Here is a 16,327-nt window from a genome sequence, read left to right as displayed (position 1 = left end):
CGGCGCCATCATAGACTCCACCTCCTGCCAGGTATTCCTGTCCCCAGACAGGTTGAAAAATCTTCAAAACAGACTTCGTCTATGCAGACTGTCCAGGTCAGTGGCAATCATACAACTTTCCCAACTCCGAGGCATCATGATATCTTGTCTGAAGGTGGTTCCCTGGGCACATCTTCATGCCAGGGAACTACAGTAGTTCCTCCTGCCAATGCAGAGGGCAAGGGCCAGCAACTCCCCGTGGCGAGTGAAGTTACCGCCGAGGGTGATCCGCTCCCTATCTTGGTGGAAAACAGCAGCGGCCCAAAAAGGGTGCCTCTTCAAGGAACCCGAAAGACTGGTTGTGACAACCGATGCCAGCCTGCAGGGATGGGACGGGCACTGCCAGGGCCAGTTCGCTCAGGGCAAGTGGACACAGAGGGAGGCAGCCCACAGCATAAACTGGCTAGAGCTGTGGGCGGCTCACCTTGCCCTACGTCAGTTCGTGTCTCAGATTGTGGGCCATCATGTACTGTTACTAACAGACAATGTAGCAACAGAGGCTCACATAAACAGGCAAGGCAGCACACACTCCAAGAGCCTCATGGGGGAGGCTGAGTCCCTGGGCAGATGGGCGGAACGAAATCTGGCGTCCATAAGAGCGGACCACATATCGGGGACCAGCAACCAGGAGGCAGATTGGCTGAGTTGGCAGACGATCGACCATTCCGAGTGGCGGCTGCATCTGGACCTCTTCAGTCAGATCGTGAGGAGATTCGGCAAACCGCAAGTAGACCTCTTTGCCACCCACACCAAGACATATCTGCCCCGCTTCTTTTCTCGTTATCACTCACCACTGGCGGAGGGGACGGATGCGCTGAGGAGCAAATGGCCCTCAGGACTTCTGTATGCATTTCTCCCCCTTCCGCTCATCCCACAAGTAGTGGCCAAACTGCTAACAGAAAGGGCTGAAGTAATCCTTGTAGCGTCTCACTGGCCCAGGAGGTCCTGGTACGTGGACCTTGTCAGTCTCTCCATTCAAAAACCCTGGAGAATTCCTCAGGAGCAAATCTCCCTCAGCCAGGGATCCATCTGTCATCCGGACCCCCAGTGGCTACAACTAGCCGTCTGGCATTTGAGGGGGAACTCCTGAGGAATCAGAATTTTTCGGACAAGGTCATCAAAAACATTCAGGCGTCCAGACGACCTTCCACTAATAGAATATATGAAGCCACGTGGGCTGCATTTTCGAACTCGTGTCAAAAAAGTGGTGTAAGAGACGTTTCGGCTTCTGTGCCACACTTGACTTTCTCCAGGAGGGTCTGGACCATTCTCACTTGTAACTCTTCTAGACCCTTGAGTCAACATCCACAGATCAAGAGCTTTCTGAGGGGTGCGGTGAACATCTGCCCTCAGGTGGTTCATCATTACCTGTCCTGGAACCTGCCGTTCATTCTAAAGGCTCTAATGGGGGCACCCTTCGAACCTATACGGAAGGCAAGCCTCCATCACTTGACACTTAAGACTGCCTTTCTAATAACCATCACCTTGGTGCGCAGAATTTCGGAATTGGCTGCACTGTCCGTGAGAGAGGACCTCTGCATTGTACATACAGATAGGGTCATATTGAGACTTGACCCCACGTTTATCCCTAAAATCAACTCCCACTTCCACAGATCCCAGGAAGTGATTCTTCCCAACTTTTGTCCTAATCCTACACATCCAAGAGAAAAACTCTGGCATAAATTGGATGTAAGGAGGGCAGTCCAGATTTACATCAAAAGAACCAAGGACTTTCGACGCTCTGAATCCTTTTTTGTATCATTCCATCCTGGGTCACTTGGTCGCAAGGTATCGTCCCACACAATTGGGCGTTGGTTGCGGGCCTGCATCAAGCTTGCCTATGAGCATCAGGGCAAGGTTGCACCGTGCCGCGTGACAATGCATTCAACAAGGAGTGCCGCTACTTCAGCAGCATGGGCGACCCAGGCCTCCATCATTGATATTTGCAGAGCGGCCACGTGGGCGTCACCCACGGCATTTATCAAGAATTACAAAATTGACACCTTTGCCTCGGCTGAAGCCTCTTTCGGAAGAAGGATTTTACAAAACATTGTGGGGGCTACGGACTCTCTGGACTCTACCCGCCCTGGGACACAATAGTTTGGGTATGTCCCATGCTTGGACTCTCCAAGCAGCGCACAGGAGAAAGACCGTTGGCTTACCTGAACGGTCGTTCTCTGGGCGCTGCGGGAGAGTCCAACCCCACCCAGGGCCTGCTGGCAGGTCAGGACTATGATCTTGAATGGACTAAGGAACGGCTGTCCAGTATGGCTTTTTCGTTTTTAAAACTGAATTGCACGAGGCAAAGGGAGGCGTGGTCAAGAAAAACTCACTCAGTCTTAGGGCAGTTAGACTGTGTTAACCCATGCTTGGACTCTCCCGCAGCGCCCAGAGAACAACCGTTCAGGTAAGCCAATGGTCTTTTTAGCATTTGGAAAATATGTGTATGTTGCCGTTTTAGGACTGAATTGTTCCACATCAGCAAAAAAAAAGTACAAATCAATTGTCAATTTTCTGTGGATTGAGTGTTTGATATCTTTGGTTTCATATACTAGCAAGACTCTTTTATCTAATGAGAGTTCAGTATAGTACAGTTCAGTACAATACAATAGTAAGCATTCCCAAGGATGCCTTTCCAAAGGCAACTGGACTTTCTTGGGTTTTTTTCTTGAAAACATTTCGCTTCTCATCCAAGAAACATCTTCAGTTCTGAACTGGTTATTGCTCCCTAGTATCAATTTATTTAGTGTTCTATTTTTTGAAAACCAAGAGAAAAAAAGGAGGTAAACAAAATAAACTTTATTAAGGAAACCAGATTACATGAAAATCTTTCAAAAACGTTGTTTGTGTATCGTTTAGCTTCTCAAGCATTAACTTTGATCTCTTTACAATATCTGGAGAATGTACATAGCATAACTTTTGTAATCCTGTTTAGCTAATTTACCAAGGTTTAATTGGAGATCTAATTAAGTGTTTAAAAACTAAAGAAAATACATTATCTTGACTTTCGTCCATCTGATTGAATGAAACATATGCTTATCATTGGATGAGCATATGTTAAAGAGATGACAAGTTGCATGTGTTCAGTCTCCTTTTCTATGCAACCAATGAAAGACTAGTTGGCCTTGTGTTTCAGAAGAAGTTGAAACAATTGTTTATATACTGCTGTATTGCAGTTTGTATACAGACATATGCAATTTTGTCTCATTTGTGACAATATTCAGATCAATATTACATTAAGCTCCTGTTTCCTATTCCAATGCTAGCATTACCATACTGGCTAAATTCTATGTTACTATGATTAAAATATGCCACCATATTTTATCCCTGATTACTATATTTAAATGTGGATTATTAATTATCATCATAATCCCAACACCCAAGTGTGACACAAGGTCCTTGAAAGGCAAGATGATCAGACTTGAAAAGTTTTACTGTAGGTATGTTAAGTATTATATTTTCCCCCTTAGTAGCAAGGATTGCAACACCCAAATAAAAACTTGTCTTTTTGTATTCTTTTAAAGGCATGCTACAATAGATCACTTTGCCAGAGAAAAGGAGGCAGTGATTGCTTCAATGAAACAAGCTCATGTTGAACAAACACACAGATGGAAAAATCAAATCCAAAAACTACAGACAAATAAGGAAACTTTGGAAATGAAATTAGATCAGGCTGAGTATAGATTTATAGACCAGTTGAGAGAAAACGAGACTATCATTGAAAAGTAAGTATGGCTTGATTTGTCTTGGTCTGATTCAATCTAATGTGATCTACTATTACAGAACGATAGGATCCATTTTATATTAGGGTCTTGTGCCATATTTGTTTTCAAATTTCCAATACATTACCAACAGTTAATGTGGGTTGTGTGTAGGAATACCAATAATTTTATACTTTGTTAAATAAATACATGTAAAAATAATTTTTTAAAATAACTGAGTCAGACCACTTTAAAATCCTGCTTTGTTGAGAAGCTACTTTCATCAGGCCATTCCACAATTCAGCTGAAACTAGCCCTTTTGAACTCTTACACTATTTGTACTATTTCCATTCAGGTTAACATGATAAGACCAACTTCCTCTTTAAGGACCTCTTGCAGGAGTATTCTTCTTGCAGGAGTATTATACCTGCATTAGAGATGATATGTGAAGCCGCTGGGGGAGATCATCCGTGGTTTTGGGGTTGAATACCATCTGTACGCTGATGATACTCAGCTGTACGTTTCAACCCCAAATCACCCCAGCGAGGCTGTCGAAGTGATGTCCCGGTGTTTGGAAGCCGTCGGGGTCTGGATGGGGGACAACAGACTCAAACTCAACCCCTCCAAGACTGAGTGGCTGTGGCTACCGGCACCTCGGTTCAGTCAGCTGACTCCAACGCTGGCCATAGGGGGCGAACAACTGCCCCCTGTGGAACGGGCGCGCAATTTGGGCGTCCTCCTAGATGCCCGGCTGTCAATGGACGACCATGTGGCAGCCGTGGCAAGGGGGGCGTTCCACCAGGTTCGCCTGGTGCACCAATTGCGCCCCCTTCTGGACCGGGATGCCCTACGCACGGTCACTCATGCACTGGTGACGTCTCGCCTGGACTACTGTAATGCTCTCTACATGGGGCTTCCCTTGGGACGCGCACGAAGACTGCAGCTAGTCCAGAACGCAGCCGCGCGGGCAGTCATGGGGAGTACTAGGTACTCCCACGTAACACCGCTCCTGCACGAGCTGCACTGGCTACCTGTGGTCTTTCGGGTGCGTTTCAAGGTTTTGACCACCATCTTTAAAGCGCTCCATGGCATAGGGCCTAGTTACCTGCGGGATCGCATCCTCCCACACACATCCCTGCGGCCAATTCGCTCTCACAGGGAGGGGCTTCTCCTGGTGCCGTCCACTAGGCAATGCCAACGGGCGACACCAAGGAGTAGGGCCTTCTCTGTGATGGGCCCAACCCTCTGGAATGACCTCCCCCCCGACATTAGAACCACCACTGACTTCCGCTCCTTCCGGCAGAAACTGAAGACACACCTGTTCCGACTGGCTGGCCTGGCATAATTTTTAACGTCTACCTCCTGGCATATATATTTCCTACTGGTTTTTTAGGGGACTTAATTTTATAGGACACTGGGGTTTTAAATTTTGTATATTTTAAATTATTCATTTAGCAATTACAGTTCTGTCTATTTTTATCCTCCTCTTATTTATGTATTTATCCATTTAATAATTTTAATTGTTTAAATTTTATTTATGATGTTTTTGATATGGACTGTACACCGCCCCGAGTCCCTTTTGGGAGAGGGGGCGGTCTAGAAGTGCTAATTAAATTAAATTAAATGATTATTACAAAATTTGTATCACATTAAAAGCTTATATTTTAAGGTTTTTTTAAATAACAGCTACCTTTCTTTGTTAGTATGTATCTTCTTTTTGTATGTGTCTTTATCTTGTTTTAGATAGGAGTTTGAGGGCAAAGTGTATTTATTGATGCATAAGTCATTGTGAGAGCATTTCTGTGTGCATAATGGAATAAATATGATTTCCCTTAAAGAGACAGTGAATAAATCCGGTCTGAGTGATGCTCCATTTCCAAACAAGCACAGTGAAAATTAGGGTGGAAATATGTTGTATCTCTCCATTTGTTAATGGATTGACTTCACAGTTCAAATGTAAAGACTCCACAGAAGTGGTTCAGTGTACTAGATTATGAAAGTCATTATCTAAAAATTGGGGTGAAAATCAATATTTTCTCTCCATACTCGATGGAATAAGTAGGGACAGTCCTGCAGTTCTGGTTTAGATTCCCAGGGCTCAAGAAATTGGGTTTTAATATGTAAAAATAATAATCTGGAGGGCTTTGGTTTGTTGTTTTTACTGCTTTCCAATGTGTAAATTTGTATATTTTTTAAAAATGTACACAAAAGAAAAAATGTCAAGAAAGGATTCTTGGAACTTTCTATACAGTAGTAATACTAAATTAGTAACGTACTATACAGTAAAACTAAATTAAAGCTGAAATTTCACACACCAGCAATAGAGCCTAATTGATATATAGTAAATGTGTCTTTGATATGTCTTCAGCTTTAAGGCACTCAGCAGCTCTTAAAAGTTCTTAGAATAGCCTGAGAATGTGGTCTTTACTGAAGACAGATCAGTTGAAGGTATTTGCTCATACTTCATGTACTGAGTAGCAGGTCAAGTTGTGTCAAGATGCAGACTTAATTGATTAAGAATATCACTTATGAAAACATAAATATATTTTTCTTGGCTGTGCACCATAGTTTTCCAATCAGACTATAACTCAAAAGGACTGGTCAATACAAAAACACCACAATAAAAACATTTGATTTGACTATAGCTCAAATCTAGGCAGGGAAGTCTCTTTCTAATACGAATTTTAAACAAAGATCAAATATCAATTTAGATGCAGCATGTTTCCCATTTACTGGGAATATATTTTAATATTCTATTATAATAGAAAACATGTCGTTTTCAGATCTCATTAATAGATGTGAATTATATAGTTATTGTATCAAATATGATATACTCCATAAAAATCTGCCTCACAAATTTTTGCTGGGATGGAAGTCTAGCGTCCTTCAACTATTTTATTTTTACAAGGAATGTTTGTCCCCTTCCCAATACAACTAAATGGAGATAAAGTTTGATTATATAGGTAAGAAGTAAATTGGCTGATGCCTCTGAATGGGTATCATGTTAAATTAGGAATACATTTTTGCATGACATATAGGATTATCCATATAGATTCTGAAGTAATTTACTGTCAATAACATTTCCTTCTATTTCAATGTGATTTTGGAGAGAAATTGTTAAACTAGTCCATTCTGTCATGCTTAGTTTGATCCTCCCGGAGTCTATTTGTGTGTATTTCTGATTTGGGTCAATACTTATACAGAGGCTGATATTATTACAATTCTATATGAAGAGAAATTTTGTCTGAATTTTCCTCAATGGAAAACTTTAAGAAAAATTAAGATATGGGGATATTTTAAAGAAAAAGGAAAATGTGGGAAAAATATATATACATAACAATATACAGAAGTATACATAACATTTATTTTTTGTCAACCATGAACTTACTGTGCTTTTAATAATATAGAATACAGTACGTTTTTATATAAAAGTGCACTGTTTGGGATATTTATATAATTTGTTTTTAGAGAAATTATGAGGATAAATAGCCATTGAAAGCACTAAAATAATCTCTTGTCAATTTACTCAGAAGTACGAATCAGTTTTAGAGCCAGATTGATATAGTAGTTAAAGACACAACGGTAGAAACTAGGGAGAAAATGAGATCTAGTTCTGCCTTAGGAATGAAGCCAGCTGGTTGACTTTGAGTCAATCATTCTCTCTCAGCTCCAGGAAAAAGACAGCGGCAAACAACTTTGTAAATCTTATCAATAAAACTTCAGTGGCTTATATGAAAACAAGACTGACTCAAATGCATCTCCCCAAATGATGTCGAAAAAAGGATTTAGTGGAACTGTTAGAAAAGTGTGCAGAGGTTTACAGTTTTAAAAGCAGAAATATATACATATGAAGATGTATCATGCCTATCATACTACTGTGTTCCTTCTCAGATAAAGCAATGTTATCCTAAGTGCAGGAAAAAAAATAGGATTTCTGTAATAAAAGAAATAAGAGGCCGATGATAAGAGATAGGAATAGGAAGTCTAACTTAAAGTAGTTTATGCAAATCCATTGTATGTTTCTTTTTACAGTATTTCTAATATTGTAAACTATTGTTGCTTCTACCATATGCAGAGATTGCCTCATACATTGTCTTTTCTTCCTTAAACTTCTCGTGTTTTTCTTTTTTTTTCTTTTTTGGCATCTCAACAACTTTACCTTTCTCAATTTTCACCTTCCTTTCTTCATGTATTTGTTCTGCAATATGATCCTCATTCAATTTTTAATGTGATCAAATCCTTGTAATAAAATACACTTATTTTATCCCGGTCCTTTGCTTCTGTATTTTCATTCAATATCAATTCATTCTTAACTATCTCTTCTTGTTTTGCCTCATACATTCTCTATGTAACCCATTCCGACCACAATGAAATTAAGATCATGTTTCACTTGACATAACTAATACTCACTTCCATATAACAGTGGGTAGAAATTTATTTTAAACTACCCTTTTTTTGCTTCTTTCATGAAACTTTGTAGCAGATCATATACCGTGTTTTCCTGAAATTAAGACGGGGTCTTATTTTCTTTTGAACCCCCCCCCCCAATGTTGCTTGGGCCTTATTATCGGGGGGGGGCTTATTGATTTGTGGTTGCCAGTGGCTGCTCTCTTGCGAGCGGGCGCCTGAAGAGCCAGGCACAGCCTCGGGCAAACGGCTGTGTTGTGCTGTAGCAGCAGCGCAACAAAGCAGCCATGAGGTGATCATGCTCACGAGCAGCTGCCCAGCAACCTCCCTTTCTAGCCGGGCAGAGCGCCATTCACCGACCCAGTAATATCCCAAAGGGGCTAAGCCGTGTGGTGCTGTGCCCGGCTGGAAAGGGAGGTTGCGTGAGCGCCTGTTCTGCCCCAGCTCGTGTGCCTCCCACCCTCACCATGCCCTGGCTCAGCTCTCCCTGCAGGGCCAGGGCGCCGCCACCGAGCTCCAAGCATAACTGGCTTCCAAACTCTGGAGATCCGCTGCCGAGTCTTCTGGCAGCGGCCGCTCTGAGAGAAGCAACTTAGAACTGAGAAGAAATTTCCTGACAGTAAGAACAATTAATCAGTGGAACAGAAGTTGCCTCCAGAAGTTGTGAATGCCCCAACACTGGAAGTCTTTAAGAAGATGTTGGATAGCCATCTGTCTGAAATGGTATAGGGTTTCCTGCCTAGGCAGGGGGTTGGATTAAAAGACCTCCAAGGTCCCTTCCAACTCTACTATTGTATTATTGTATTACTACGCTTTATGGTTGTGGGCTGGCTGTTGGAAGACTCTGGCAGCCGGCCCATAACCATAGAGCATAGTCCTAGAGCGGCCACTGCGGGAAGACTCAGCAGCGGGTCTCTGGAGTTTGGAAGCCGGTTATGCTTGGAGCTCGGCGGCGGCAGCAGCACAGCGGCGGCAGCACCCTGGCCCTGCAGGGAGAGCTGGGCCAGGGCATGGTGAGGCTGGGAGGCACGTGAGCTGGGGTGGAACAGGCGCTCATGCAACCTTCCTTTAGAGCCGGGCACAGCCCCACACTGCTTAGCGCCTTTGGGGTATTACTGGGTCTGTGAGTGATGTTCTTTCCAGCTGGAAAGGGGGGTTGCCGGGCAGTTGCTTGTGAGAGCAGCCGCCCGGCAACCCCCAGCTCCAGCTGGGCACAGCGGCACTCACCAACCTAGCGGTATCCCAAAGGCAGCAAGCAATGTGACTGCCTTTGCCCACCCCCAACTCCTGCAGCTTGGCACCTTCGGGATATCGCTAGGTTGGTGAGTGGCACTCTGCCTGGCTAGGGGGGGGGTTGTCCAGGGAGCTTATTTTCAGGGGGACCCTTATATTTTTGCCCACCTGAAAAATGTGGCAAGGCCTTAGTTTCAGGACAGGTCATATTTTCAGGGAAACACGGTACTGTTCACTAACTTTCTATCAACCATTTGTACATTTTAAAATTTCTTTATTAGTTTTCCCATCTGTAGTAATCATTCTTCCAAGTTACACAAATGTATTTGCTGGCTCCATTTTTTATTTTTTTTGCCATTTGCTGGTATGTGTTTTTGCAATCCATTTTTCTTGTAGTTTTGCATTCACCATTGTTCCTTTTAATTTTGTATAAGGAATAGTAATATATTCTTGCCATTAGTCATGGGTACAGTCTTCACTCTTTCTTCTATTAGGGAACTTTTTCTTTTCATTTCCTTGCAAAATATTTTTATTACCATCAAAATCACTTTGCCTTTCTTTGCCTTTTGAAAATTTTAATTGTGCCTTGTTCTTAACTATATTCTTTGTAAAAAAATTTCTTCATGTACATTATAAAATATTTTTCTCCTAATTTTTGGTAGCAATCTTTTCATTAATATTTTCTTTCACTTAATAATTTCATCAAATCCTTTTTCATATTTCCAATAGTGCTAATCTCTATGTTTCTATTAACTTATTGACATGGTTCCAAGTGGTATGTACACCCACTTTCCAATTATTTGCTAGGAATAACTTTGTTTTTTTTTTCTTTTTGTAAAATGATAAATACATTCTCCCTTGCAGTATTCTTTTTTTTTTTCATTTTTCTTCCTCTCCCATATCTACTTCCCCTGAAACTTTCTTCCCAAAATGCCCTATCTCACACAGAGAATTCTTTAACACTCTTTTACCTTCATTACTTGTATTGACGTACGTGTATGGATTAATAAACAATCAAAGCCACCAATTCAAAGCAAAATTGAGTTTTTCTAAGAAATACTAGGTCACCATTCTCATTCATTTTTTGGTCTCCAAATCACCAGTTATTATTTGTCTGCTCTCTATCTCTTCCTACCAATCCATTCATACCATTTACAACTTTAAAAAAAAATCAGAATTATGTACAATTTCCCCCAAACTCACCTTCCTTTCTCACTCATTGGAGCATACCACTATCATCAGTCTATGAATTCGTATTTCTGTATGTACCAACAATGCTCTAGAATGAAGTACTAGTCAATTCTTTCTCACATAAATTTTATTACATTATAGGAAATATTGCATTAATTGGGGATAAAATCCCAAATTCTACAGTTGGCTCTATGCTCATGAAATACATTTTTCATATCCAGCTATTAATGCATGTGGCCATTCAGATATTACTTTCCTATATAATGGATGGATGGATGGATGGATGGATGGATAGATAGATGATAAATACTACCGAATATCATTTGGGCATTTTTAGAAAATATCATGGACAGAAGTATTTTGTTGGAACTTTCTTTCCTATGAGTGTGACATTATAGAAAATTGGGCATTTTCTTGGGCAGACATATATAGGTATATGTATGTTTTCTTAACATATAAGAGAGGGTTAGGGTCAACTCTATGAGAAACAAATAGTTAGGTCACATGCAGAGGACATACCTGTAAAAACAAACATTAATGGGACAAATAGGACAAATCCCCTAAAAGATATGATAGAAAAACCACAGGGAAAAATAAATAAAGAGGGGAAAGAATTGCAGAAGATAGAAAGGGAAGCAGGCATATATAGGGATAGATAAGTGATAACACTATTGTAAAGGATAATATTTGTAGCTCAGGGTTGAAATTAGGGTCCTTGGTGCTCTCTGAGTTTGGTTGTTTTCTTGCAGATGTTTCACTACCCAGACTAGATAACATCAGCAGCACTGATTATGTTAACTAGTTGGATAATGAAATGTGTGCAAGAAAACAGCCAAGCTCACAAAGGATTCCTCATATAGAAGTGAATAAGAAGACAAGGCTCAACTCTCCTGTTTAATTGATTCAAAAATAGTTTTGTTTACTTGGAAGCAAATTCTTTTCTCATAAAACTGGGAAATGGAAGATCATGCCCACTAAAGATTCTGTTATTGCAGAATTCTCAGTGGGAAATGGGCAGGTAGTTCTTTTGACACACACACACACACTGTCCAGTGCACTATAGAGTGATTTGCTCCATAGATTTATATTAAAGAAGAAAAAATCCATTATCAAAAGTCAGCCAGAGAATTTAGGAAATTATCCCACTATCCACTCAAGATGTATACAATCTTCATTGAAGAAACAGCCTGGCCTGATGTTAGTCTATTTCCTTTTGTAAGAAATACTATAGTGATAAATTGTCTGGTAAGGCCCGGGCTTCCATATCTTGCAATTAATTTTTAGTAGGAGAAAATTTTTGTTCCAAATCAAGTCAAGGTTGGTAGGTAGGTACGCCCTTATTTCACTAGAGTTCCTTGATTATAATATAAAAGCGTAAATGTAAGAATGCAAATTGCTTAGGAAATTATAAATGTATTAAGAATGAGTTCTAAATAAAATAAATTGTGACCATTTGTTAATTGTATACTGAATTAGGAGCTGTTATTCCTAATCACTGTCCAAAGCAGAACTGTGTTCTAGAAGATCAAGTCTGCCAGATCAAATGTTCTTACAAATTTGAGGCGTTATTATTTCTTTTTTTTAAATAAGTATTTTTTAAAAATACCAAAAAGGAAGGATTTCTCTAAGATCAACCATTAAGTAAGATGCAAATAGGTAGTAGAATGTAGGTCCGCTATAGGCTACACGAGGTTGTTTTAAAAATACAATGTCTATATAGTTTTACTAATTATAGTTCAGAGGGAAACCAAATCCTGTTCTCTAAAGCAGGACGCTCTAAATGTCCTGGAGAAACAGCATTAATTCGTTGATCAGATAGAAAATACCATCGGTCTATAAGAAAAATGGTTTTCATAATGATTACTCTAAAACAATTAACTAATAAGACATCCTAAATTTTTAGATTCAATTTTCTATGTGAAGAAAACATATCCTGAAACACAAAAGCATTTTGTATGAAGGTGATTGTTAAATTTTGATGTGAAGATAGCCAATAGTTTTCCATTTCAATCAATGGCTTTTGATAGTGTAATGATAATTTCTTACAAAATAATTAATGTAAAGGTTGGACGGGACCTTGGAGACCATCCTGTCCAACCCCCTGCCTTTGCAGGAATTCATTATTATAGAATTTCTGACAGGTGGCAGTTCAGCGTAAACAAATACTTCCAGGGGGCTTTCACCACTTCCCATGGTGGTTGAACTTCTTTTACCAATAGGATATTTTTTCTGTTGTCATCCAGTAATCTTTCCTCATAAATGTGAAGCCATTGTTTCTTGTCCTGTCTTCTAGAACTACTCTGAATAATTATGCACAGACTACTGAAGTATACTCTTCCAGATACACGAAGACAGCGACTGTCTGTTCCAATACCCTTGTCTTCTCTAACTGAAATATACTCAGCATGTTCAATCATTATTCATACATTTTTCCTTCCCAGCCCTTATAATTTTGATTTCTCTTTTCTGGACATGGTACAATTTGCCACTATCCTTCCTGAAATGTAGTGCCTAGAAATAGGGGTGCTGCGATCAACACTTTTATGCTTGATGATGTAGCTTGTGGCAGTAAAATCAAAAAGTTTCCCTCATGTGAATTGGAATAATTGATGTATACAGTGTCGCACCACTACTCATGATTTAAAAGCCGCCTATTATTAGCTTGTTATGTAACTTAATTAAACATACAAAACAGAACATAAGAATCTTTCTGGATCATACCAATATTTATTTAATCTGGGATCTTGTTTCTCTCAAAGTAATCATGAAAGTATATCTATTGGAAGCTCACAATCCGAACAGGGTAATAGCCCTCTCCTGTGTTTTTTTTCCCCTTCCCTTGCGGCTGGTAATCAGATGCATGCACTATATAATCATTGATAGCCTTAACTTATATAACTTTGTGTAACCCTCTTTTGAAATGGAAACAACATGGTGGCTCAGCAGTTAAAACACTGGGCTTGTTGGCTGAAAAGCCAGCAGCCGGGTTCAAAAACAGCTCCTGTCTTTGTTCCAGCTCCTGCTAAACTAGCAGTTTAAAAGCATGCAAACGCAAGTAGATAAATAGGTACCACTTCAGTGGGAAGGTAGCAATGCTCTGTGATGTCATGCTGGCTAGTTCAGCCTGGAAATGTTTTTGGACAGTGCTAGTTCAATGGCTTTGAAATAAAGATGAGCACTGCTCCCCATAGTCAGCAATGACCAGTGGAGTAAAATCCACTGGAACTCCTCTTTTGAAATGGCTATACTATTTAGGTTTAATAATATAAAGGCTTACCTTTTAAAGATGATGAGTTCCATAGTTGCACAGTGCTTCTATAGTATTCTGAAATGAGGCTTGGAAGTAGGTAGGAGCATGAATGCAGTACTCATTGGTGACTCATTAAAGCAAGTCTTTTTTCAGGATCTGTTTCCACAGTAGCCACACAACTCTGGAAACAGATGCACTTGCTTTAATGAGTGACTATAAAGGTTGTATTTGTGCTCTTGTGGATTCCAGTGCATTTTTTTTGTACTAAATCCAAAACACTTTGGAGCCCTCTGTGCACCTCTATTTCAAATAATTTCATTGGCTGCTCATCTATCTTCTCTAAATATTATAGGCTTAGGTATTATATGTCTGTGTTAGAGTGGACAAAGAGGATGCTCATGCAGTATCTGGATGTGATTGTATATAATTATTTCTTACTGTTCTGATTTCTTTCCCTTTCCTGAGAAATCCTTTTACCATTTCTCATTTAATTTTAATTTCCCTGACATAGTGAATATTTTTAACAATCTTTGCAACATTTTTTTCCCAAAAAACTAACCTATTTCAGAACAGATTATTTATTGGTTTATTTGTTAATTCATGAATTCCAAACCTATTAGATATTTGGTTCTAATATGTTTTAGTTGGCATTTTAATTACTGAATTTCTGTTACAGCATTTTTCTCCAGACTAAATTGGCATCAAAACTTTTTAATTTCTTCTTTTAATAATACATCGTATTCACCCTATTTTTGGAGTATAAGACGCACCAAGGTTTTGAAGAGGCAAATAAAAAAAAGTTTTTGCACTATGCACACCTCCAAAAAAACAGACCGTTTTTCGTGAAAACAGCTCTTTTTTTCAAAAAGGGGCATGAATAGCTTTTAGGAGGCTTGTGGAATGCTCCTGGGGAGGTGCCCTCCCCCCAAATGAGCAAAAAATGCCCCCTTTTTCACAAAAACGGGCCCATTTTTTGTCAAAGAAGGGCATGCATAGCCTTTAGGAGGCTTATAGAGTACTCCTGGGGGCTGGGGGGGGGACAAAATTGAGCAAAAAATAGGCCGTTTTTTGCTCATTTCTGCCCTTCCCAGCCCCCAGGAGTACTCTGCAAGACTCCTAAAGACTATGCACGACCATTTTGGTGAAGGGGGCAGGGTTTTGAGAGGCAAAAAATGCTGTATTCAGTGTATAAGATGCATCCAGATTTTCAGTCTCTTTTGAGGGAAAAAGGTGTGTCTTATACTCTGAAAAATATGGTAGTTAAAATCCATACTAAAAAGTTAGCATTTAAAATACTGAACTTTAAAATATTACTATGGATTATATACAATCTCACTGACATTTTAACAAACACTGCAGAATCTATATTTTGGTGCCATCTTGCCATCAGGTTATTTTTTATGCTTTGTATTAGACAGTAATGTTACCAGTTTTCCTGAAGGCTCTCTAGGATATTGCATTTACTTTAATCTGACTAAATAGATTGTCCTTTCCAGGGACAGAGCCATCCTGCTTCCCACATCAACCCCGCCTAGAGAGAAGAACATTTAGAATAGGCAGGAGCTCTTGAGCTTGGCTATATTTTAAATTAGTAACAGTTGTAAAATGAATTTGGCTTCCCCATTGACTTCGCTCAATACAAAAGGTGATCACGTGACCCTGGGACATTGCAACTGTTATAAATATGAACCAATTGCCAAGTGTCCAAATTTTGATCACATGACTATGGGGATGCTACAGTGGTTGTCAGTCTGAAAAATTGTCATGTCACTCTTTTCATTGTTGTAACTTCAGACAGTCACTAAATAAGTTTTACGGTGGTTTGGCTCCTACCTCTCTGACCGGACGCAACGTGTGTTGGCAGGGGAGCAGAGATCGACCCGGAGGCCACTCACATGTGGAGTGCCACAGGGATCGGTGCTCTCGCCTCTCCTGTTCAACACATACATGAAACCGCTGGGCGAGATCATCCGTGGTTTTGGGGTGGGATATCATCTGTATGCTGATGATACTCAGCTATACATTTCCACCCCGAACCACCCCAATGAGGCCGTCGAAATGATGTCCCGGTGTTTGGAGGCCGTACGGGTCTGGATGGATGGCAACCGACTAAAACTCAACCCTTCCAAGACGGAGTGGCTGTGGCTTCCGGCCTCCCGGTTCAACCAGGTGCTTCCATCTCTGGCCATCGGGGGCGTGCAACTAGCCCCCATGGAACAGGTGCGCAATTTGGGCGTCCTCCTAGATGCCCGGCTGTCCATGGATGACCATGTAACAGCCGTGGCAAGGGGGGCGTTCCATCAGGTCCGCCTGATGCGCCAATTGCGACCCTTATTGGACCGGGATGCCCTACGCACAGTCACCCATGCGCTAGTGACGTCTCGCCTGGACTACTGCAATGCTCTCTACATGGGGCTTCCCTTGAGATGCACTCGGAGACTACAGTTGGTCCAGAACGCGGCCGCGCGGGTGATTATGGGGAGGACTAGATACTCCCCTGTAACAC

General features: G+C 40.7%; 1 protein-coding gene across 1 annotated transcript in view; it reads left to right on the top strand.

The window, feature by feature from the left end:
• CCDC57 (coiled-coil domain containing 57) overlaps positions 1–16,327 on the top strand; it is a gene marked incomplete at its 5' end in the record, with an annotated part of 90,230 nt that overhangs the window by 17,954 nt on the left and 55,949 nt on the right. The window contains 1 exon segment of the mRNA XM_081936886.1: positions 3,564–3,764. Coding sequence (XP_081793012.1) covers positions 3,564–3,764 — 201 coding nt within the window.

This window comes from Natrix helvetica, assembly GCF_964273705.1.
Source record: "Natrix helvetica genome assembly, chromosome: 1".
Taxonomy (NCBI): domain Eukaryota; kingdom Metazoa; phylum Chordata; class Lepidosauria; order Squamata; family Natricidae; genus Natrix; species Natrix helvetica.
This window is presented reverse-complemented; position numbering and strand designations above follow the sequence as displayed.